Source organism: Gracilinanus agilis, chromosome 1 (genome assembly GCF_016433145.1).
Source record: "Gracilinanus agilis isolate LMUSP501 chromosome 1, AgileGrace, whole genome shotgun sequence".
Lineage (NCBI taxonomy): Eukaryota > Metazoa > Chordata > Mammalia > Didelphimorphia > Didelphidae > Gracilinanus > Gracilinanus agilis.
This window is the reverse complement of record NC_058130.1, coordinates 492,680,347-492,705,478: the sequence shown is the minus strand read 5'-3', so window position 1 is coordinate 492,705,478 and position 25,132 is coordinate 492,680,347. Positions and strand designations below refer to the sequence as shown.

At 38.4% G+C, this 25,132-nt stretch overlaps 1 protein-coding gene across 3 annotated transcripts in view; it reads right to left on the bottom strand.

Moving 5' to 3' along the window:
- The window catches only part of JPH1 (junctophilin 1), a 105,426-nt gene extending 89,211 nt beyond the window's left edge, over nucleotides 1–16,215 (bottom strand). For all 3 annotated transcript variants that reach the window (XM_044665829.1, XM_044665828.1, XM_044665830.1), the window contains exons 1-2: nucleotides 15,561–16,215; nucleotides 5,415–6,171 (exon numbers count right to left, since the gene is read on the bottom strand). In XM_044665829.1, the coding sequence (XP_044521764.1) occupies nucleotides 5,415–6,171; nucleotides 15,561–15,939 (1,136 nt within the window). In that variant the 5' untranslated portion in view covers nucleotides 15,940–16,215. The remainder of the gene's footprint in view (nucleotides 1–5,414; nucleotides 6,172–15,560) is intronic.
- Between the last annotated feature and the right edge of the window lie 8,917 nt (nucleotides 16,216–25,132).

The following is a 25,132-nucleotide window of genomic DNA, read 5'->3' as shown; positions in this document are numbered from 1 at the left end:
GAGCCACCCAGCTGCCCCCCATATTTATTCTTTTTTTTTTTTTTTAAACCCTTGTACTTCGGTGTATTGTCTCATAGGTGGAAGATTGGTATGGGTGGGCAATGGGGGTCAAGTGACTTGCCCAGGGTCACACAGCTGGGAAGTGGCTGAGGCCGGGTTTGAACCTAGGACCTCCTGTCTCTAGGCCTGACTCTCACTCCACTGAGCTACCCAGCTGCCCCCCCCATATTTATTCTTTTAAAAAATCTCCATGATTCCAGGATGAGGGAAGGGAGAGAAAATAAAACATGTAACCATGGAAACATTTTAAATTTTTTTAAAAGAACTAAAAAAGGGGGCAGTTGGGTAGCTCAGTGGATTGAGAGTCAGGCCTAGAGATGGGAGGTCCTAGGTTCAAACCCGGCCTCAGCCACTTCCTAGCTGTGTGATCCTGGGCAAGTCACTTGACCCCCATTGCCCACCCTTACCACTCTTCCACCTATGAGACAATACATAGAAATTAGGGGTTTAAAAAAAACAATTAAAAAAATGAAAGGTTTCCCAATTAATAGCAAAAAAAAAAAAAAAAAAACCTCCATAGGAAAAAATATAAGGCCTTAAATCATCACTAAGAAATAGAAGTGGATCCCTTAAAATACCACAAATTAACATTATCTATGTTGTATTGTATTTTTATTGATTTTGTCAAACATTGCTCGGTTACATTTTAATTTAGTTCAGGTAGCACTAGGGAATTGTGTTGGTTTGACACTTCTACCTTGCACCATAGGTGGGCATAAAATATGGCATTTTATGCTATGTGAGCCATGTGAGCATCAGTGCAGAAACATTTCTATTGACTCTTTCCTTTCCCCTCAAGCCAATTATATATTTAGCTTAATCATGAGATGAAAAAAAATGCATAAAATCACATTTTTCTGTTATTACAAAAAATTTTTCAAGTTAAAAGTAGTCTTTGTTTTTTCTTTAAGGGGTAGGGCTAACAAGAATGCTTCCTGAGAAGTATGTTGGCATATCTGGTCCACATCTTATATCTGACACAAAATAATCTGACATCATATAATCTAACAAAATAAAACATAGTTCTGTGCCCATCACTTCAAAAATGTAATGCTGCCAGTGCTGTAATTTCATGATATTAAGGAAGACTGAAATAAGTATCTAAATACCATGGATGACTGTTTCCTGATCTATTCTCCTCATTCAAGTTAATTTCTTCAAATTTAAGTTAATCTTTTAAAAAGTAAGTAAAAAGAATAAGGATAAAGAATGTTCAGCTAAATTCCTATCCTCACAAATTTTTTCCAAATAATGAAAACTCACTACTTCTAATATATCATTAGGTCCATGGGGTGAGAATCAAATGAAAGATTTCCAGGTGTGCAGTTAAAGCTAGAGATTAGGTTTAAAAAGAGATGTAGTGCTAATATGATCAAAAGATTAATGTTGTTTGTAATTGGTAATCACTGCTGTAATGCAAAAAGCAATGATAATATAAAACTAAAAGCATTAATGGGCAGTTAAGGAAGTAAGTGAAATTTAACATAGGAAATCAATGTAAAATCTTATGATTGCAGAAAAATTAAATGACAAGCAAAGATAAAAATAAAGAGATGGAGAATTTGGGAAACTTTGCATGAATATATGCCTGAGATTCAGAACAGGGAACAAGTTCACCTCCATTAAGGACCACAGCTGCTGCAATAAAATGTTTCATTTCCTCCTCCTGCCATCAGCTAAGTGCTAAGAAACCCTGACCAGTCCCTCTTTACTCTGACTTGGAATAAAAAAATATAAACTTAAGGTAATTACAGTGGAAAAATAATGAGAAAAATTTCCAAATAATCTCTAGATTTGTTCATTCTCTCTCCACCTTTCTTAAATTCTTGTAGATGATGTCCTTATGGACTCAATGCACCCTACCTTTCACTCTATTATTTGCATTATTCTACCTACTCAATTCAACCTTTCTATTATTCTACTCTATTATACTCTTAGCATCTTTACAGTTCCATAGTCTCATGATAAGTGTTTAATGCTACTTTGTTTTAAATAAACTAATAGTTTTAGATATACAATTCAGGGGATTTTTAAGCTTCATCTTCTTATTCCCATACCAATAATTACAAGCAATGTAATTTAGTTAACTTTTTTGCAAGTTCCATATCATAAAATCTTTTCAGCAATACCTTGTGTGACTCCACCTGCCTGCTGTAATCATTAATGGGTAGAAAATTGCCTGGGTATGAGATGCTGGTCAGAAATCCTCCAAAATAGCATTTTTTTTAACCCTTAACTTCTGTGCATTGGTTCCAAGGCAGAAGAGTGATTTTTTTTTTAAAACCCTTACCTTCTGTCTTGGAGTCAACACTGTATATTGGCTCCAAGGCAGAAGAGTGGAAAGGGTAGGCAATGGGGGGGTCAAGTGACTTGCCCAGGGTCACACAGCTGGGAAGTATCTGAGGCCGGATTTGAACCTAGGACCTCCCCTCTCTAGGCCTGGCTCTCAATCCATTGAGCTACCCAGCTGCCCCCTAAAATAGCATTGTTTTGAATTTGCAATGGGTTGGATTAACAGTGCCAAATCTCATTCTGTTTAATTTCTACCAGTGGAATATGGCAGGATGTTACACCTCCCATTGTACTGGCTTTCCAATCCTAGTCATCTGGTTTCACCAATTTCATTTGCAAGCCATATGCCCATATGCTACCTCCTTAAATACATATTACCATTTAAATATCCTGCTTCTCTCTAGGATTACTTCATTTCCTAATCCATTAAAATGTGCCTTCCTGGGATACCCATCCTATTCTCAAAGTTCCCTATATCTCTTTTACTTTTCAGAAAGCCTCATAAAGTAATACTAGTGATGTTTATATAGCACATTCAAGTTTGTAAAGCATTTTAGTTAAATTCTCTCATTTGGCTGTTGATATGAGTTAAATGCCATAAGTATCCCCATTTTACTGATGAACCAACTGAGGGTTCAGATAAATTAAATGAGTTGACTATGATCACACAACTTAAGTGTCAGAGGTCTCTCCAATTCACAAGTTTCCAATATTTCACCTTCCACATTCTTTTGAACTTCCATTAAATATAAATCTGAATGTCTCCTAAGCTATCACATTCTTTCCAAAGGTGCCCATTTCTTCTTTGACCTCCCCAAATTAAGAGAACCCAAACAAGCTGTGGACTTACCCCTTGCTCCTAACTACTATTTCTAGACCATTCCTCTAGCACAGTGATAGGCAAACTAAGGCCTGCCGGCCAGATGCAACCCCCTGAAATGTTCTATCTGGCTGAGTGACATTATTCCTAATCTGATGAATACAATACGATGAAACTTCAAAAGAGTTGCCTTAGAAACAGACCGACAGATGAGCATTTCCTTTCCTTTGGCCCCTTCTTGAAAAAGTTTGCCCATCACTGCTCTAGCACAAACCTTCCATAACCTTTCCTCTTTTAAGGTCCATGCTATTATTAGATAACAATAATGAAATTTCTATACAGCATTAAAATTTTTAAAGCATTTAGGTACATCCTTTCATTTGAGTGACTCCACAATTCTGAGCTAAGTCCTCCAAGTACCTGGCCCATTTCACAACAGTCATTGCCAGACTGAGTCTCCACTTCATCTTTTGCTCTGTTCTGTGGGTACTTAAATATTCATATTGACAACCCCATAACAATTTGAACACAAAATTCCTTAGCACTAATGATTTCTATACACATTCTGAAGTCTATAATTATAAAGGGTATAGTGATACCTTAAACCTTGTTATTATTAACCAGAACTGAAAAATCTCTAATATCGAGAACTTAGAAATTCTTCATTCTCATCACAATTCTCTATTCTTTTACCTCTTTGACCTATAGTAAATGTATATTCTTTAACTTAGATGTACCCATCTTTTTCTTTGCCTCATCCCTATTTTTCCTTTCTATCTCCCTTAGTATGATTTAATTTGCTATATTCAGCTACGCATCAGTGATCTTCCACTTTAATTCTATTACCCTAGAATTCCCTGCCCCTCTTTCCTACCTTTCTGGGCTTCAGATCCTCATCTCTTTTATTATCCCTAACATCACATTTTTCTGTACCTTCTCAGGGCTTTCGAATAGTATGGAAAGTGAAGAAATCATGAAATGCTGCTGTCATAAATTTGTGTACAAAGCTTCAAGTGGGCCTTTACTGCTTGCTACTCAACAATAATTCTTCTAACTTCACCAAATGCCATTTCTAATTTTCCACAGCCAACATTCCAAATCTTTTTTCATTTTCTTCAACTTTACTCTCATACTTAGAACCTTATATTTCACTGTGAAGACTGCCAGTCAACCTGGGCTCCTATCTTCTATTCTCCAGAATTTCTCAATATCAACCATTTTTTCTCTGTAAACAAAAGATAAGGTATTCACCTTTTCACTAGGGCCATGTTGGTGAACCTATGGTATGGGTACCAAAGATGGCATACAGAGTACACTGTGGGGATGTGGCTGCCCTCGCCTTCCCCATTCCAGTTTGTTACTAGAAAGGCAGAGGGACTTGAGGCAGAGGTGCTCCCTTCCCCCTCTCCACCTTGTCTGATGACATTTTTTCACCCAACCCTCTCTGCCCAGCAGCCCAATAGGAGCACATAGTAAGGTGGGTGGCTCACAGGCAGCAGAACTGGAGGGGAGCAGAGGACTTGGGTCACACATCTTCCCCTCTCTACACTTGCTGCTCCTCTACCCAGCAGCCCAATGGGAGTGCTTTCTCCCTCCCCTGTGTGGGGTAAGAGTAGAGCAGGGTTTGTGCCCAGCACTTGGTAGTAGAGAGGGGCACAACACATGGTCTAGGGAGTGGGGTGGGGGCAGGGTCTGGCACTCCATCTCTAAAAGGTTCACCATCCACTAGGGTTACACAAATACTCTCTACAAGTAATTTTACAGAGATCTTTGTTTAAGCTCCATTCGTAGGAAGGAAAATGAAATTATTTTTTGTATTTAGTACTTTCCTAAATAGATCAATATTGTGTTCTTAGAACATATAATACTTGCTCTCTAGTGTAGTGTTTCAAATGTTCTGTATTTGGCAGTGTTCCAAAGGTTTAGAAAGTTAACTTTTTGGTAGCAGAACTTAAAAATGAAACATGACTAAATTTTATCACTGTTAATTAGTAACTTGGCAATCTAAAATAGAATTTTTATTTTATATCTATCTTTGACAATGGAAACCTAATTTCTTAAAGGTGTAAGAACATTTCTGATCTTACTATTATTTGAGAATCTTGATTTTATTATTTTCTACCTCTACTTAGTATTTCTAGGATCTTTTTGATGATGTCTCTAGGAGAATCACAATTATATATGACTTAGTAAAATGATAACTGATATGACTTAGTAAAATATTTGTTTTGATGTTACATACCTTGAAGTTGCTATTTCCACTTTAGTTCTTGCCATAGTAGCTGCCCTTTGTGCACCCTCTATGGCTCGGTCCACCTTTTCCCTAGTTTTTGTGTTTCTTATTGGTATAAGTTGTTTCCTTATTCCACGGACGAGAACATTATTTTTGTATTTTCCCTCTTCTTTTGAGCCATCAGGAAACACTGTACATCCATACCCATGCCTCTTGTTATTGAGCCATTCTCCTTCATACTTCATTCCATTTGAGCGCTCACTAATGCCAAAACCATTTCGTTTGTCATTCTTCCATTCTCCCATGTAAGCTTCTGTTGTGGTAGCATCAACGTGGTCTTCCATTGGGTAATAATCACAATCACCGTCTCCAAAACTAATTGTTGAGTTGGCATCACTGGAGCTAATTCTGCTCATAGCTGCATCACTGCGGACAGAGCTACGCTTACTTGAGATCGATGACTTGGATTCAGATTTTCTAAGTTTCATACTACCAAGGAGGGATCCTCTTCTAAATAAGCCTCCTTTTTTCTTACTAGTCATTAATTCGGCATCAGTATGGAAATTCAAGACAAACCCACCTCTTGTTCCAGCTGGGCTATCAGAGGTAATGTCATGGAGTACACTGCCATTGCTCTGTTCACTGCGCAGAGAAGCCAGAGATGTTCGAAGGGGTGAGCGGATCACAGTAGCCATGCCATAGGGCACACTTTGGCGCACACCATATCCATGCCGCATCCCTCCAGTCCATTGTCCCTGATAAGTACCTTTGAAAAATCAAGGCAAATAAACAAAGCACAGAATTGAGTTAGTCTAGAAAAAGGAAATGAAAAAAAATATCTAAAACCACTATAAATTTTGCTAGATTTAGCAACAATGAGTCAATACAAATCTATAATTTATGGCGGGGAGAAAATGGGTTAACTAGATCTTGAGGTACAAAAATTTAACATGAAATAATAACTATAATATCTACTCAGCTTTCTGGTCTATTTTATGAAATTTTGTGATTTCAAATTTTAGTTTTCACGCTTTAAGAAACTGTCCTTATTTTAAAAAACCCTGTAGCTACCTTTTCATCTATCACTTTAACTTGATAGGCAGCATAGAACAATGGATCCAAGGTTGGTTTACTGTTAGGAACATCTGGGATTAAGTTCTGTTTTTAAAAGGTACCAGCTATGTAACTATAGGGAAAATCATTTACTTTTTTTTAATCAACCCAGACAAATCTCTTAATTCTGCAAATTACAGATGTGATGGATGGAGCTGCCATATTAGAAAGTCATACATACACTGAAAACTGTCATAAGTGTCTTAAAACATTTGTAGGGAAACAATCAACTACAGAACAAAAACTGCTTTCAAATTATAAAGTTGTAACTTTAAGAGACCAAATCCCTTTGCAGAATCTTCTCCAAGATAGATAGCAAGGGCAATAACAGAATAGGAAATATATTGTCTGAATTGTATTGTGTTAATTCCATCAGAAAACAAACCCTTCTTTAAGATTACATATGGATACTAGGATTAAGATTACCCACTAGCCACTATGCTTTTGGAGCAGCTGGATTATCCTGAACTTCTGTTTCCTTATCTTAGTCACTCAATAAACATTTATCATGTACCTATTTGCCAGGCATACATGGCAGCTAGATAGTGCAGAGCCTGGAATCAGGAAGACCCATCTTCTGAGTTAAAAAATGACCTCAGACACTTACTAGCCATGTGACCCTGGGCAAGTCATTTAATCCTGTGTGCCTCAGTTTTCTCATCTGTCAAATGAATTGGAGAAGGAAATGGCAAACTATTCCAGTATCTTTCCTAAGAAAACCCCTAAAAAAAGGGGGTCAGGAAGAGTCCAACATTAAACAACTGAAGAAAAGCAGCACAATGTTTCAATGCTTTTGGACTTCTTTGAACCATTCCATTATGTCCTCAAGCCATCTTTCTCCCTTCCCACCCCTATTCTGCCTTTTCAGTTTCCTTTTATGTTGTCTTGCCTAATGCCCCAGGCACTTATTATTAGTTGGGTGGCCCTGGGCAAGTCACTTAAATTCATAGCCTAGCCCTTGATACTTCTGTCTGGGAACCAATGCTTAGTACTGATTCTAAGACTGAAGGACAGGATTAAAAAAAAAACAGGCCTCAAGACATTTACTAGCTGTGTGACCCTGGGCAAGTCATTTAATCCTATTTGCCTCAGTTTCCTCATTGGTAAAATGAGCTGGAAAAAGAAATGGCAAACCACTCTGGTATCTTTGATAAGAAAAGCCCAAATGGGATCACAAAGAGTCAGATAGGAATGAAATTGTGACAACAAAACCAAGTTTGTGTGATTTTTTTTTTGAGGGGAGAGATTAGAAAGGTGAAACTTTATATATGTTGTTACTGAGGCATAACTCTAAGGCTGAGCTTCTATTTTTGCTACAATATTTATGCAAAATATATCTAAGGAGTTATGTAATTATTTTACTCCATTGTGAGAAAGTTAAATATTTAGGCTAGTTTAAATCAAAGAATTTCTTCTCTTTTAACACACTTCTTGGTTTGAGTGTCTTAACTCTGGTACTTTAAAGGTTTCCTTTACTGACTCTTCATTTTTCCATTAGTCTTTCTTACTCAAAATTCATTAGACTTCTCAAACTTTTCCTTCTTTTATCTGTTCATTCCCATGGCTCCAAATACACTAGTACATGGTAACTCCCAGAAATATACCTCCAGCCCTGACCACACCCGTTACTATCTATAGAGAATACTCAAATGAAAGTTACTGGCATAATCATCTCAAATTAACAGATTGTATCTTTGATATCACCAAATAGAACACATTTCCCCTTCATTCAAATATCTACTAAACTATTATTCTCTTTCCCACTTATTATCTAAACCTTCTCTCCACCCATAATGACATTATCCTAGTTTTGGTCCTTAGAATTCAGTTACTACTACAATACTCTTAATTGATTCTCCCTCCCATTTCTTTTCTCTTCAACCCAAAGTGATATTCCTAAAGCCCACATATGATCCTGTCATTCCCCTGTCAAATAAACTAGAGTAGCTTCCTATTACCCCTAGGAGCAAATATAAATTCTTCTATTGGGCATTTAAAATAATTTACAATCTAGATCCAGCCTCCTTTTACAGACTTAATTATTTCCCATCCAAACAGGCCTTCCTATGTATATTCCCTATACAAGATGCTACATTTCCAATCCCAATGCCTTTTCATAGTCCCTTAAGCCTGGAATGCTGTCCTTTTTCACTCTCTGCCTCCTAGCATATGGAACACCATCCTTCAAAGCTTAGCTCAAGCATCATCAGGCTGTCTTGAATCTTGACATTGGTAGGGCCTTCTTCCTTAGAAACTATTTTGTATACATTTTGTATTTACTTATATTTGTATATATTCCCTTAAACACAAGCTCCTCGAGGGCAAGAATTATTTTATTTTTGCATCTATATCTCTTGTGTCTTCAAAGAATCCAATATGTGATGCATAGAAGACATTTAATAAATATTTGTAGAATGGATAGCATTATTCGCTAATCTGGTCCAAACTTCTCCAAACTTTTGGGAGTCATACATAGCAATTAAATACATTTTCCCTTTAAGTCATATCCTTATTCAAATCTCTTCAGAACCAACTATTAAATTATCTCACTTCCTGGTTTTCATCTCCCCCATTATTGTATTCCAAACATGCATAAATACTCATTTCTTTTTGTACCTAAGTTTTTTCTTCTTTCCTCTCCTTCATAATTCTGATACAATTCTATTTAATACTCCATTGCAGAATCATATACCCTGTGTCCTTCTAATATCTATTCCAAATTCCCTCTTTGTGAGGGATCCTGAAATTATCTAATGACATTCATTCATGCATATATGTATATATTTAGATAATGGGTTTAGATATACTTATGGACATGCTAATTCATTTTCACCTATCTTATTCCTTTCATCTTACCTCTCCATCTTGAGGACAGGAATCACTTCTTTTTAATATAACAGAAAATAATTCTTAATTGGGTGTCATTTTATCTATAAGTACTCAGTAAATATATGATGACCAATTTCTAATGATCATAAAGACATGTTTTCTTATAGTTTGAAATCTTCTAAATAAATGTAGCTCAACAGAAAATATAGTACCCAAAATATATTCACCTTAAATTCCTAAGAAATGCTCAATTCATGATATGCATATTTAGTTCAATATTTAGCCACTAAAAATTCTCATGTTTCTACTTTTTTACCTGATTTAAACATCAAAGAAAATTATACATGTACATACTTCAAACCACTTAACACAAAGCAATGTAGCACTGTATCTAAAGTACAACAACAAAAAAAAAAATCAAAGGGGGCAGCTGGGTAGTTCAATGGATTGAGAGCCAGGCCTAGAGATGGGAGGTCCTGGGTTCAAATCTGACCTCAGACACTTCCCAGCTGTGTGACCCTGGGCAAGTCACTTGACCCCCATTGCCTACGCTTTCCGCTCTTCTGCCTTGGAGCCAATATACAGTGTTGACTCCAAGACAGAAGGTAAGGGTTAAAAAAAAAAATCACTATTACCATCACAAAGCACAATACAGGGAAGCTTCATAGATATTCAAGGCTTTAGCAATTTTGGAAGAAATGCTTTTTTCTCTTTTTTAAATACTGAGTTTTCTGAAATACTCTAAATTCTATGTTACTAACTTAAAACTAGTATCTTCTATTTGTGAAAATCAACAATGGAGACCAAAAGGATAGTCTAATTGTGACATATTTTTTGATTCTTAGAAGGAAATGGATACCCCTGAGAATGTAAAAACCAGGGCAATTACTCTATTATCTTCCTGAGTTGATCAGAATCTTTTTTTTTTTTTTTTTACTAGGGTGATGAAATCAAAGCCAGCTCTTTTAAAATAGGGCAGAAAGAACCTATACATGGAATACACTCCAGGGCTTTTCCTATCCATTCCCAAATAAAATTTTAATGATATTTTTGGTATTTTAAAAACAATTCTAACCATATTACTCATTATAGTTAATATGTTATATACATAGTCTTAAAGTCTAGCTTTCTTTAGTTTTGTAATCATAACTTAAAAATTCTGTCTTAATTAGCAAAATTCTCTTTGGCTCCTAAATGTAAAATCATTGTTTCTGTCATAGTTCTGGATAGTTTGACTATTCAATTCCAAGATGCTGTATGTACTGTCTACTTCAGTGACTGAATTTTCCATTTCTCATGCAAGAATTTTGTGTCACATATACACAATAACATCATGAAAATGATGGGCTGAGGTAAGCATTTGTATTATGAAATTTATCACTGCAGATAGTAATTTAGAATCCACTATTTCATGCTAGAGTTTTCTTGGAATGAAGGGCAAAATTATCTAGAAATTTTAACTCACCATTTTCTTTTGCTTGTGTACAGAACAGAAAACATCTAGATTAACAGTAAAACCTGACCAACCTAGTGATTATAAAATATTTTAAATATTTCTTATAACGACATTCAGTTTGTGGTTCTTGAATGAGATACATTGGGAAAATGTATATCCTTTTCAGACTTACAACATTAAGAAAAGCAAATTCAATTTTTACTAGAACTTCCAAAATGCTGATCTAATTTTTTTAGTGTTCTCAAACTCAATGCCCAAACTACAATACATTCAATTTACTATTCAATTAAGTTATAGTAAATTTGCCTTATAAAAAATTTTTAAATAATCTAGTCATACTTTAAGAAAGAAGAGAAATTCAACTTAAAAGTGGAAATGCCTTGAGGCAACAAGAGTAATTACAATATTTAGGCTATACTGAACTACTAGGTAAGGTACTAAGTAACTGACACAGAAATGACTTTTAAAAAGTTTTTTAAAAAGTTCTTTGGGTCTGGAGATAGGACCTGAGTTCAAATTTGACCTCATACACTTCCTAGTTGTGTGACCCTGGGCAAGTCACTTAACTCCAATTGGTTAGCCCTTAAGATTCTTCTGCCTTAGAAATGATGCTTAGTATTCTAAGATAAGACAGTAGAAGTATTATACGTGTATATATATATATATTTTTTTTTAAAGTTCTTTAATGATACTTTTTGATGCACTTGATATATAAAATAGTATTAAAAGCAAACAAAAGTAGAAAAAATAAAGGGCTCCTCTATTCCTACTTTATAAATAATTTTACAGGTGTAGAAACATTTTTAGAAAAATGACAATACTACAAATTATTGTTAGTTTAGCTTTTTCACTGACCTCAATTTTCTAGTTTAAATCAGTGATGGGCAAACTATGGCTCACGGGCCAGATGCCAGTGAAATGTTCTATCCATCTGCCTTGAGACATTATTCCTAATCTGACGAATACAATGAGTAGGATACAATACAATGAAACTTCAAAAGAGTTGCCCTAGAAACAGACTGACAGATGAGCATTTCCTTTCCTTTGGCCCCCTCTTTAAAAAGTTTGCCCATCACTGGTTTAAACCATTCCTAATTGTGTTCATCTGATTATATGGCAGGTACCTGGTTCAAATCAATTGTAATCAGTTTGATTCTGAACCTTCTCTGCAGCATATATGTAAGCCACAAATGAGTAGAAATAGCTTCTTGCAAGTTTTTCTCAACAGTAATGTTTTATGATAGGTAGAAACCAAAGGAAAAGACAAAATATACAAAAGAAGCAATAGACAATTAGGTAGTGTGGTACAGTGGAAAGGACACTAGCACTAAAGTCAGAGAACCTGAGTTCTTGTTCCACCTCTGATCTGATCTGATGGGAATTTGGGCAAGTCAGTTCCTTCATATATGTAAAATGAGGGGATTGGACTACATTAGATGTCCTAGAGTTCCCTTTCAGTTCTTGATCTATGATCCCTGATAAGTGAAAGTCAGTAAGAGGACATCTAAGAAAAGGGGTACCTTAAAATTAAGTAATTAATTAGTGAAGTTTTATCCTACTCTTAATTAACATGCTGAGTTTTTAGAGAACATTTCCTACTTTAGATAAAATGGTCTAAAATCAACAACACTCACAAATGTCACTGATTTTTAAGAAAAGTCATGAGATAGTCTTCTTATATTACTACTATAAAATACAACACAGCAGACAGGTAAGAGCCCTGAATTTGGAATCAAAAGACCTTCATTTGAATCCAGGTTCTGCTACTTACTATGTATTTAACCATGCATAAATCACTTAACCTTTCTGATTTTTGGTTTCCTGATTTGTAGGATGAAAACGTTGATAATACTTGTGCTTTTCTCACCATATCATGATGCCTCTGACATTTTATGGAAAATCAAAATAATTACAGAGCTTAATGAAAGGTATTGAGTGCTTACATGATTGAAGGCACAAATGTAAGACAAAAAACAGACATATCTACTCTGATTCTGTTTATAAATAATATTTGAAGGGATCTTAAGGACTTAGAAAAAGAATTTCAAAGTTGATTATATTTTTTATCTTGAGAAAACTTTTGTAAAAGGTATGTCAATTTTCTTTAATTCAGACACACCAGTTGAATTTGTACACAGCAACAGTGGCTATGGTAAGTATGTTATTGCTATACATCATCTGATCTATCTGTTCTGTTCTGTCTCTGCCTCTCTCCCTCAAGGGATTGCACCATGTTGTGAAGTTAAGTTTCAGGATACTGTGGTGTCTAATATAAAAATCCCAAAATTAATATTAAACAATAAGTAGTACCAATGTACATGAAAAGATGTAATAAAAAGCTACATGATACCTACTTCAATATTATGTATATTAAAATTTTCCTATATTATTTGTTCTGTAATTACTCGAAAATGATATAGATTTTGGATATCATAATGGCCTAAATTTGTGTACTTTAGAATACACTTTAGTATCAATTTAAATTCATTTAGAGTAATACATAGTTTATAACCATGTTTTTCAAAAATAAGGAACAGGAACTATATCTTCGCTCCTCCAATCACCAATCTTTTTTCACTGTCTCCTAAGAATTTTAGTTATTAGAAAAACTACAAGAAATAACTCATAAGAAATTTTAACAATGCATGAGAATATTGGAGTTGAAATACACTTAGTAAATAAATCTCACCTTCTATTATGGAGCTTTTAATAGAAAACTACCTGGTAATGGCTTAATTGGTATTTGAGCATCCATTTTCAGAGTGTACACATCTGACCTTAGAATTCAAATAAAAGGCAACTGATAGCTAACATTTCTATAGTGCTTACCATGTGCCAGCCTAAGCACTTTACAATTATTTTCTCATTTGATCCTCTCAACAACCCTGGAAAGTAGGTGTCCCTATTTTGCAGATGAGGAAATTGAGGCAAACAGAGGTTAGGTGACTTGCTCAGGGTCACACAGCTAGAAGTATCTGAAGCTGTATTGAAATTCTGCTCTCCCTGATTCCAGGCCCAGTGCTCTCTCTATTGCATCACTTATAAGCCTACAAAATGATGCCATTTATAGGAACCATGGAACCCCTCTTTCACAATCCTTCTCTTACTCATCCCCCAAATGCACTAAAATAACTTCCTAGCCCCAAATAACTACAATAACCTAAAGAGTAAAGGTTGGGTATTTTATATATGGAACAAGCAAAAGAATTGAACTTCTAGTTTAAAGGCTAATTACTTTCTCTTAATGTAAGTGGCAACTGCATAAGCTTTCCTATAAGCAAGTATGAATGATGCTAAAGGGGTTTGAGGTGCAATTACTACAATATCTAAAATTTCTAAGAGCTCTTAATTCTTAACATAAATTCTTAGATATGACTTGGCCTCAAAATAATAACTGGTTAAAATTGGTAATGTTTATTATTAATCATACTATTACTTTATTAAGATATATGGGAGACTTCTTTAGTTTAGCTAAACTTTCTAATACAGACAATTGACTTGTCTTAATAATTTATATTTTTCTTAACTCCAATGTTAAGGAATAATTTGCCTTAGCAACAAGAAGGGTATTTACATGCATATTAACATAAGTTTATTCATTGCCTTCTATGGTGTTTAGGTTCCAACAACTAGAAAAATATTAATGATTTCACTGTTGGCATTTTGAATGAGTAATCTGGATTCTTTCTAACTCAGTCATGACAATATAACCCTAGGCAAGAGACAAGGATATATATTTTTCCTACTTGGGAAATTTTATGTTTTTCACTAGAGGACAAAGGCTTAAAAATTGTTTTTTAATAAGCTAATTCCTATTTAAAGCTTCAGCCCAGCAATAAATTATGCTAGTTTAAGAGCCTAATTTGCAAACTAAGTTTAAATGATATTTGGGACCTCTTCTCCCTCCACTAAACTGTGCTGGGGTTCATTTCTCTTCCCTGCCGTCTAAAATGCGACACAATGTACTCAATAAGGCATAATATCTGAGGCTCCACTCCTCCATTACCGGGCTCTTTTTCCCACTTCGGAGTATTAACAAGGGCTGGAACTGAAATACCGCCAGAAGCCAGACCAGTCAGGGAAAGACTACAGGTCTTCAGAGCAAAATGCCGGGCCTAGGGGCCGCCAAGCCCCAGGGCTTTCAAGTGCGCTCGATCTCTCTCCAGAAGAGTGCTAGGGAGAGGGTTTGGGACAGATCGGGAACGTAATGTGACAATCTCAAGTGACAGTCCCCTTCCATATCAGCTCTCCAGGGCCAGACCTTTGCGCGGGGGTGGAGGCTGGCCCTCCCGCCTTCCCCTTGGCAGTCAGGACCTGACGTTATGTCAGGTACATTCAAGCCACGTAACCCCAAGGAGTGGACACACTGCCTCCTCGAGGATTGAGGGAAGGAAGGAAAGGTATACAGACCATGACCCCAAGTGCACCATTCCCAAACCAAAGCAACTCGCCCCCCACCTTTTTTCTTGGATGTCGAGGAGGGTAGCAGGATATAGCTAAGCAGTACAAGGCGCTCCAGGTGTTTTGGGCAGCTTTCCTGACACGTGTGTGTGTGTGTTTGTGTGTGTGTGTGTGTATGTGCGCGCGCGCGCGCGCGCACCGAGCCCTCCTCACTCCCAGTCCAGCCGCCTTAGTTGGCGCCGAGACTAGGAAGCGAAGTGCCTGTTGGGCTTGTACCATAACACCTTTTGGGGACACACACGTACGTGTGGACACAGACAGACATGCAGAACTCGCGCGAGCGCAGCGAAGCTCACCTCCGTCGCCGTAGGTCTCCACGCCGTACCCGTCCTGCAGCCCGTTACTCCAGGTGCCCTCGTAGCGGGCGGGGGTACAAAGGCTCTGCCGGACCCCATAGCGCCCTTTGAAGCCGTGCGACCACTCCCCCCGGTACATCCACTTGCCCTTCGTCTCCACGCCCAGCCCGTGGCGCTTTCCCTGCGCCCAGTAGCCCTGGTACGTGTTGCCGCTGGGCCAGGTGTAGCCACCTACCACCTCGAAACCATGGGACCAGGAGCCCGAGTACTCCCCCTGCCCCTTGGGCCCCGTGCAGATTCCGTGCCCGTGCGCCTTGCCCTCCTCCCAGCCGCCGCAGTAGGTGCCGCCATCGTCGAAGTCGAACCTTCCGCCCGTCATTCAGGGGGTTGCCCGGGCGCGCTCCGCGCTGGGGCACGAACACCGAGGGCACGGGGCACTGCAGGGTGTACGCCGGGGCCGGGCGGGTGGGCGAGCCGACAACACCGCCCCGGGCAGCTCGCGCCTCTTCAGTCCCCAGTCCGACGCTGTCCCCGTCCTCCCAAGTCTTCCCACGTTTCCCCGCCACCACCTCCTCCTGCTGCCTCTGGCACCGCGGGCGTAGCCACCGCCACCGCCACCTCCTCTTCCTCCTTCTCCTCCTCCTCCTCTTCCCAAGCCACCTCCTCAGCCAGCGCTCAGCCCAAGAGGACAGCCAAGCCTCAAGCACGGACCTTCAGCTGCTCTCCGCCCACGTGAGCCAGGGCACCGCCCCTCGTCCCCTCCCCGAGTTTCCCAGGCCAGGCCCTTCTGCGCCCCCACCCCTCGGTCCGCTGCTTCTTCCAGCCCCGACCCCTCCCGCGGCTGTCGCCTCACTGGCGGGAGTGGTCGAACTGGTTCCTGCTGCCTCTTTGCTTTCACCTCTTCTATTGCCTCAGTGGGAACGAGAGTATGTCTGGTGTAATCACGAGTAAGAAATGGTGTTTGTGCTTGTAGGTGTGCACGTGTGCCTCTGTGTAGGAGCGGGGTGGCAGAGGAAGCTTCTCGGTGTACTGACTTGGACGTTTGCGCCAGGTTAATCTCTTCGCAGACATTGATTAAACACCCCACGTTAGGCAGTGTTCTCTATTTGAATGAAAACTCTTTGTGTAAGGTTTTAGTAGCATCTTTTTGGTGTTTCAATTCACTTATGGTTGCAGCTGTTTTCGTATGCAATCAAGTGCAATAAATTATTTTGTTCATTCAACAAATATTTATGAAGTGTAATCAGGTAACCCGGGCAGCTAGGCGGCGCAGTGTATAGAATGCCCGTCCTAGCCTCAGTAAGAGCCATCTTCCTGAGTTCAAATGTGACTTCAGACAATGACCAGTTGTGTGACCCTGGGCAAGTCGCTTAATCCCGTTTGTCCTAGTTTCCTCATCTGTAAAATGAACTGGAAAAGAAAATAGCAAATCACTCCAATATCTTAGCCAAGAAAACCTTAAAAGGGATCACCAAGTTATACAGGACTTAAAAAAGTAAACATCCAGGTAATCAGGGGAAGATTCAAAGTTGAGATGACATTACTTGCCCTCAAGAAACTTGCAGTCTAACATAGGAACTGTAACATATAACTATATCAAACTAAACCCTTGGCAGAAATCTCCTCTAGAACTTCTCACCTCCCACCTCCTTGGGGCTGTCCAGCTTGGACTTGATCTATACCAAAGTGGGAAACTCGATAACTCTTAGGATCTTACAATCATAGATTTAGATCTGGAAGAAATCTCAGGGGCTCCTCATTTAAGAGATGATCTAATCAGTCTTGGTAGTTACACTTCACCTTCTGCCTCTCTGATTGGAGGGTATATCCAGGAACTCCAAATCCTCCATTTCGGGTGGGGTGGGGCAAGCTATTCAACTTCATTTCCTACCTAGCTCTGTCCTTTTTTGGATTTCTTTGGAGTTCTCCGTTATCTCCTCCTCCCCTTACCCTTTTCTACACCACCCTGTTAGCTTCCTTTTGTGTATTGTCTTCCTGCTTATATTGTAAAGTCCTTGAGGGCAAAAAACTATCTTTTTTTTCCTATTTGTATCCCCAGTGCTTGTCAGTAATTTTGGGTACATTTCAGTAATTTTTCAACTCTTCATGACTCCATTTGGGATTTTCTTGACAAAAATGCTGGAATGGTTTGTTATTTCCTTCTCTAACTTATTTGACAGATGGGTAAACCGAGTTAAACAAGAGTTAAGTGACTTTCTCCAGGACACACAACTGGTCAGGGTCTGAGATCAGATTTGATCTCAAGTCCTTCTGACTCCAAGGCCACCACTGTATCCACTTCACCTAGTGCCCTATGTGCCAGACATATAGGCACTTAAAAAATGTTCATTGAGTGACTGAAATGAGGAAACAGGCTCAGGAAAATAAGTGACTCTCCCAAAGTCACAAGGGTAGTAAGTGTCAAAAGTGGCATTCCAGAGAAGTTTCCTTTCTACTACATCAACTTAAGGAAAAAATCTATTCCAAAATAAGGAAGTTTTTACATAAATCTGCCTCTATAACTCCCATACATTGCTCCTAGTTCTATCCTTTAGGTTTACCTATTTCAAAGTATGTATGGCTGAATGTATTTATCAGTGCATTAAACAAAAATGATTGAGCACAGAAAAATTCTGTGGGCTTAATTTTTTAGTAATAATAATTATATTACTTTTCAGGGATGCAGGCTTTTTATTCCTTTCCAAAGGCTGTTAATATTTGTTAAACATAGAATAACCTTAGAAACTTTTTTAGCTTGAATTTGAGTACCAAAAGAACTGCCAGAATTAAATAATTAAATTCTACATATTACATAACTTTAGGGTTTTATTTATTACTTTTCACATGGGATTATAGTTGAAAAAAAAAGAGAAGCTTCCAAAATAGAAGAAAATTCAAAGGTAGACTTAATGAAGATCTGCAATCTACAAAACTTTGGTATTTGGGTTCTGCACAGAAGTTAGCCTGCTGCTTTATTGAATTGACTTTTTGGACTAGTCACTTAATTACTTTAAAGGAGAAAATTATGCTTACTTCCTAACAATAATAGTTAACTCTTATGTAGTTTGAAAAGTTCATTACACAGAACCAACATAACTTTAGCAAGAACAGGTCATGCCAGTATTTCCTCATTTCCATTTTTGATAAGTCAAAGAAACTACTTGGATAAAGAGGAGCCTTGTGAATGGTAAGGCCTACCAGATACTCCTATTTGAGGATGATATTGTAAATGAATGTTTCAAGCCCCAGAATATTGCAGAATCTCCTAGAAAAGACCTGTAATAACTCAAAGGAATTTGACCTATAGAAAAGGTTAACTGGATAAAAAAAAAGTTTATTACTCAAATTTCTACATATTTGAATGGAATCCCAGTAGAGCTCAAACTTTAGAATGTATCTATCTCCAAGATATATAATACAGAGACACAATGAGTTGGATTCAGAGCTGAACAGCATTAAGAGAGTTATATGTGTTACCTTTGAGAAATTATGAAGTTTCTATATGCTCATGAAAGCAAAGGTCCAACTTTTTAATATAAATATTCTACCATTGTTGTTACATGGCAATGATACATAGATTATAACAACTTGCACATAAATAAAAGTAAATATAATTTTAAACTCAATGGAGAGGCACACAAGAGATGTGAATAAGATATCACATATAATCAAAGAAGAACACTAAGCACAAGAATAAAAGATATCAAAGAATTGTATAAGAAGAGAAGGTAGGTTGCTCACCCAGCTAGAATGAGGACAGATGGGGGGCAGCTGGGTAGCTCAGTGGATTGAGAGCCAGGCCTAGAGATGGGAGGTCCTGGGTTCAAATCTGGCCTCAGACACTTCCCAGCTGTGTGACCCTAGGCAAGTCACTAGACCCCCATTGCCTACCAATACACAGTATTGACTCCAAGATGGAAGGTAAGGGTTTAAAAAAAAAAGAATGATAATAGATGGAGAATCAGATAGCTTCATTGCTATCCTCAAAAATGTTAGGAAGATGAAAGAAAAATCTCCAGCACTTTGAGTGTAGGTCCTCTGTGGTAAACTTATGGAAGCAAAAGGATGAATAGGAAAGGATGGAAAGGTCATTCTGTTTCACTTTGTCTCCTACTTGGTTTCTTGAATTTGAAGGAAAAGGAGAAATCTCATTCTTTCATTCCACCCCTCCATCCCACCCCTCACCCCCCAACAACTAGTACTCTTATCTGAGTTGGTCTTGTAAAGGATTCCACCTTCAATCTAAACTCCCTTAGGGATGTTGCTTTATCTAGATGAACTCTTTCCTCAGTGATTAACAACTCTCACCAAATTTTACCCTCCCCATCCCAGCGGTTATCCAAACCCTATTTTCTGTCTTCCCTTGATAATCCCTTATTCTCATTCCCCTCAGCACCTCTGCCTCCCAAGTCTAACCATCCCTTCCACCGTTCTCTCTGAAATAACTACTCTATAACAAACCTACTTTCATCTTAAATTATTTTCTTTTTCATGACTATATTTCTTTTTTTTTTTAAACCCTTACCTTCTGTCTTGGAGTCAATACTGTGTATTGGCTCCAAGGCAGAAGAGTGGTAAGGGTAGGCAATGGGGTTCTTGACTATATTTCTGGCTCTCTCTGAAACCTGGTTTCCTCCTGAGACTCCCTGGGTATGCCTTTCCTACTGGATACACTTTTACTCAAACCCCTGTACTCACTGGTTGAGGCTAGAAAGTTGGAATACTCCATGCAATTGTACCTCTTTGACAATTAAAACCAGCATTCCATTACCTCTCTCTGTGGTTCATTCCATTCACATTTACTACCCAATCACAATTCTGGTATCTACTTTTCTTCTGTGTCTGGCCTTCTCCCTTCTTTCCTTAATGAGTTTAGTGCCTCAATAACAGTCTTTCCTCTCTAACTCCTGCTCTCATATCAGGGGATTTCAACATACATACTGATGATACTCCCTCAGATACCCAGGTTTCCTAGTTCTTCCACTTTCCCATTTCACATGACCTATTCCAGCTATACACAAAGATCTTTCCATCATCCACAAATGTATCATTTCCATGTTGATAAATTCTGCAATATCTTTCTCTAATTGTAGCCTGTTGTAATTCTACCTCTTCTGCCTTGCAACTCCAAACTGTTTTTCATCCTCACAGGGACCCCCAATCTCTTGTTCTCTCAGTTCTTCCACAGGCCATTTATTACCTGTATACTAGTTACATATCCTTTACTTCCCTATCTTGACCTCTTGGTGACCTAATTCAGCTCTATATTTTCCTCTTCTCTGTAGTCCCTTCCCTCTTTATTTGATCAAAGATACTTTTTAGTCTGCCAAGCCTTATCCTTGTATTATTTGCACAATCTGCTGCCTTCACTCCTACTCATGTACTACAGAATGAAGCTGAAGAAATTATAAAAACACTATGATTGGTTAAAATTTATGTTACATAATCTTAACTGGGCCCTCACTGTAGCAAGACAATCCTTTTATGCCTCTGTAATTACTTCACATGGTGCAGAGGATAGAGTGCTGGCCCTGGAGTAAGAAGGACCTTGGTTCAACTTTGGCCTCAGATACTAGCTGTGAGACCCATGGCAAGTAATTTAATCATGTTTGCCTCAGTTTATTCATCTGTCAAATGAGCTGGCAAATTACTCTACTATCTTTGCCAAAAAAACCTCTAAATAGGGTCATGAAAAGTTGAACAGGAGTGAAATGACTCAACAATACAAATGGTGAGGTCACCATCCAACCCACTATAGTGGCATTTCCAAATCTTTTAATTCCTCTTCAAACTTCCCACAATTATCCCACCTACCATTCATATTTCATTGAAAAAAGCTGAAGCAATTTGTGGAGAGCTCAATCTTTGTTCATCCAGATGCCTTCTGCAAGTATCTCCTCCTTTTTCTCTGTCTCACATGAAGAGGTAACTTTTCCTCACCAGGGTTAACCCCTCTACAAGCATAACTGATCTCATTCTATCTTGGCTTTCCCAGCAGTTGCTTCTTCTGTCATCCTGCCTTTCTCTCTTATTATTAATCTTTCCCCGTCTACCAGCAGCTTCCCTAGAGCTTATAAACATACCCACATCTCCTCTAATCTAAAAACAAAAGAAAACAAGAAAACCTCACTTCCACCATCCATCACTAACTATCATCCAGTATCTCCCTTCCTTTTATGTTACTAAATTCCTTAAAAAATTCAATAAGCACTGTGCCACTATGTTCCAGGCACTGTGCTAGGCTCTAGGGATACAAATAAGAAAAAGGAAGATGGTCTCTGCCTTCAAGGAATTTGCCATCTAATGGAGAAGGCAACATACAGAAGGAAACTTGGAAGGGTGTGCTGAATACTGGGAGCTGAGAGTACTGGGCAGGGGCCTTTTGTAGCATGGAGTTGAAACCAAACAGAACTACAGAGAGTGGAGTGGGCTGAAAATCCAATTTCTGCCTTCTATAAAGGAAAGTTTTGGGAAGGGTTAAGTGCTCAACCAAGTCAAAGAGAGGGGAGGCTGAGGAAGGTGGGAAGGTGTCTGGGTATACAAGATTGAGTTAGCAGCATGGTGATGGGATTAGAAGTTATCAGTTTATCCTTGCTGGGGAGTGGGGGGAGGCATCTAGTTCCTTGGAGTTGAAATCAATCAGAGCTGCAGATGGAGAGTGGAGTGATAAAGTTATCTACAATACTGCCACCACTTTTCTTCTAAACTCTCTCTTTAACCCTCAACAGTCCCCACCAATATTGATCCTTTTTGACCATTCTACAGCCTTTGACAAATGTTAATCACCCTGTTCTTGTTGATATTTTCTTCTCTTTAGACTTTGGGTATATTACTCCCTGACTGAATCCAGATCCTTTGCTAGATCTTTGTCTACATCACACATGCAATAAATATGGATGTTTCCCTTGGCTCTATCCTGGAACTTTTCCCTCTTGATGCACTTGGTCATCTTCACAGCTTCTATGAATTCCATGATAAAGATTCTCATCTGTACTTATCCAATCCTAACCTCACATCTCCAGCTGCCTATTAGATATCTCAAACTGGTCAATATATCTGAATCTGAATTCGTTATCTTTCCCCCAAAGCCTTTTCTCCTTCCCAAATTTCCTATTACTATCAAGAAACCATTATCCTTCCAGGCCCTCAGGTTGATAACCAGAATACCTGTCTTCAGCTCTTTACTTTCTTTACCCCTCTCCATATATAGTCAGTTGTCCAGGCCTGTCATTCTTGCCTTTGTTACATTTCTTATAAAGGGTGTGCTAGAGTTAACTCATATAGACTCAAGACATGATTGTTAAATTTTTAGTTTGAGCACTTACATCTTGGAAATCAGCAAATGTTGCAAACAAGGGCTTGATTTATTGTTTTGTTTGTCTAGATTTAAGAAAATGATGGAGAAAACAGTAATTCTGAAGAAATTTAAAGCTGTATCTGAATATCTTTCTCCTGGAGGTTGTTAAACATATATCAGCACATTTCTTTTCATATACTGCAACCACCTTGGGACAAACCTTCATCATCTCATACCTGGACTATTGCAACAGCCTGATAGCTGGGCTCTATGCCTCAAGTATTTCTCCATTCCATGCCATCTTACATTTAGCTGTCAAATTAGTCTTCCTAAAATATAGATCTGATAATGCCCCCCCCCCAACTCAATAAACTCCATGGACTCCTTGTCACCTTTAGGATCAAATATAAAATACTATTTCATTCAAAGCACTTAAAAAACTGCCTCCTCCTGTCTTCCTAGTCTTCTTATATATTGTTTCCTTCCATCTCACCACCCACTTCCCCCCACCCCAGCTCCCACCACCATACTCTGTAATCCGGTAACACTGACCTGCTCATTGTTCTAACCACAAGACACTCTTTTCTGGATGCCTGGCATTTTCATTGACTGTCCCTCATGTCTATAACTTTCTCAACATTTCTGTCCCCTGGCTTCCCTGATCCTTCAGCTCCCAATTACAATCCTACCTTCTGTGAGAAGCCTTTTCTAATTCCCCTAAAATCTAGATTCTTCCCTATGTCAATTATCTCCAATTCATCCTATTTATAGTTTGTTTGCCCATAGTTGTTTGCATGTTGTCTCCTCCATTGGCCTATGAGCTCCCTGAGAAAAATACTGTCTTTTGCTTTTCTTTGTGTCCCTAGAGCTTAGCATAGTGCCTGGCACATAGTAGGCATTTCATAAATGTTTTTTGGCTGATGGCACGTATGGAGGGTTGTGATGTGCATAGCTGAAGTAAACTTCCAAATGGATATGATCACAGAGCCACTTGAATATTCAAGTAATATTCAAATAAAATAGTTTCAGACTGGTTGAAGAAAGAAATTCTACATGTTTATATATATAAACAGAGGTATTCAAGTTTATAAACATGCATATGTAAAATTTATCTACACATATACATATATAAATATTATATATTTAAGCAGAGCATTTGACACAGTCTCTCATGCTAGTCTCATGGACAAGATGGAGAAATTTGTATTAAAAATTCTAAAGTTAATTGAATTCAGAATTGGTTGACCAAACCTAGAGTTGTCATTAATGTTTCCATGTCAATTTTGAAGGAAGTTGTTATTAAAGTATAGCAGGGAATTGTGCTTGAGCCACTTAATATTTTTTATCACTGACTTGGAATAAGATACAGATTGAATCCAAAAAGATCTCAACAATCTAGAATGTTGAGCCGGTTTTGATAAGATGAAGTTTAATAGAAGTGAATGTAAATTCTTACATAATTAAACAATCAATTTGCTGATTGCTTCCAAATTAAAGGTGGAGTTCTATGTAGATAGGATCTCATCTTAAAAAGATTTTTGGAGGGGCAGCTGGGTAGCTCAGTGGAGTTAGAGACAGGAGGTCCTAGGTTCAAACCCGGCCTCAGCCACTTCCCAGCTGTGTGACCCTGGGCAAGTCACTTGACCCCCATTGCCCACCCTTACCAATCTTCCACCTATGAGACAATACACCGAAGTACAAGGGTTTAAAAAAATAAAAAATAAAATATCTGCTGTGCCAATTCAAAATTACTTTAGATAGAATTGTCCTCAGTGAGAAAGCCTTACCATTGAAGACATTTGTCAACATGCAACATATGTACATGGCTCCAGAGAGAAAGAACTTAAAACAGCTAGAGATAATGAGGCAGAAAAAGACACATTAATAGCAGATTTGAAAGACAATTGAAGGAGGTCAAGAAGGATTTAGGTAGGGGGCAGCTGGGTAGCTCAGTGGATTGAGAGCCAGGACTAGAGACAGGAGGTCCTAGGTTCAAAGCCGGCCTCAGACACTTCCCAGCTGTGTGACCCTGGGCAAGTCACTTGACCCCCATTGCCTACCCTTACCACTCTTCTGCCTTGGAGCCAATACACAGTATTGATTCTAAAACAGAAGGTAAGGGTTTAAAAAAATAAAAAGGTATAGTAGAGGCAAATAGGGAGCACAGTGAGTGGATAAAGTGCCATGCCTGGAGTTAGGGGGATCTGGTTCAGGCACTTCTTAGGTGTGTGATCCTGGGCAAGTCACTTAATCCCAGTTGGGTAGCCCTTGCCAA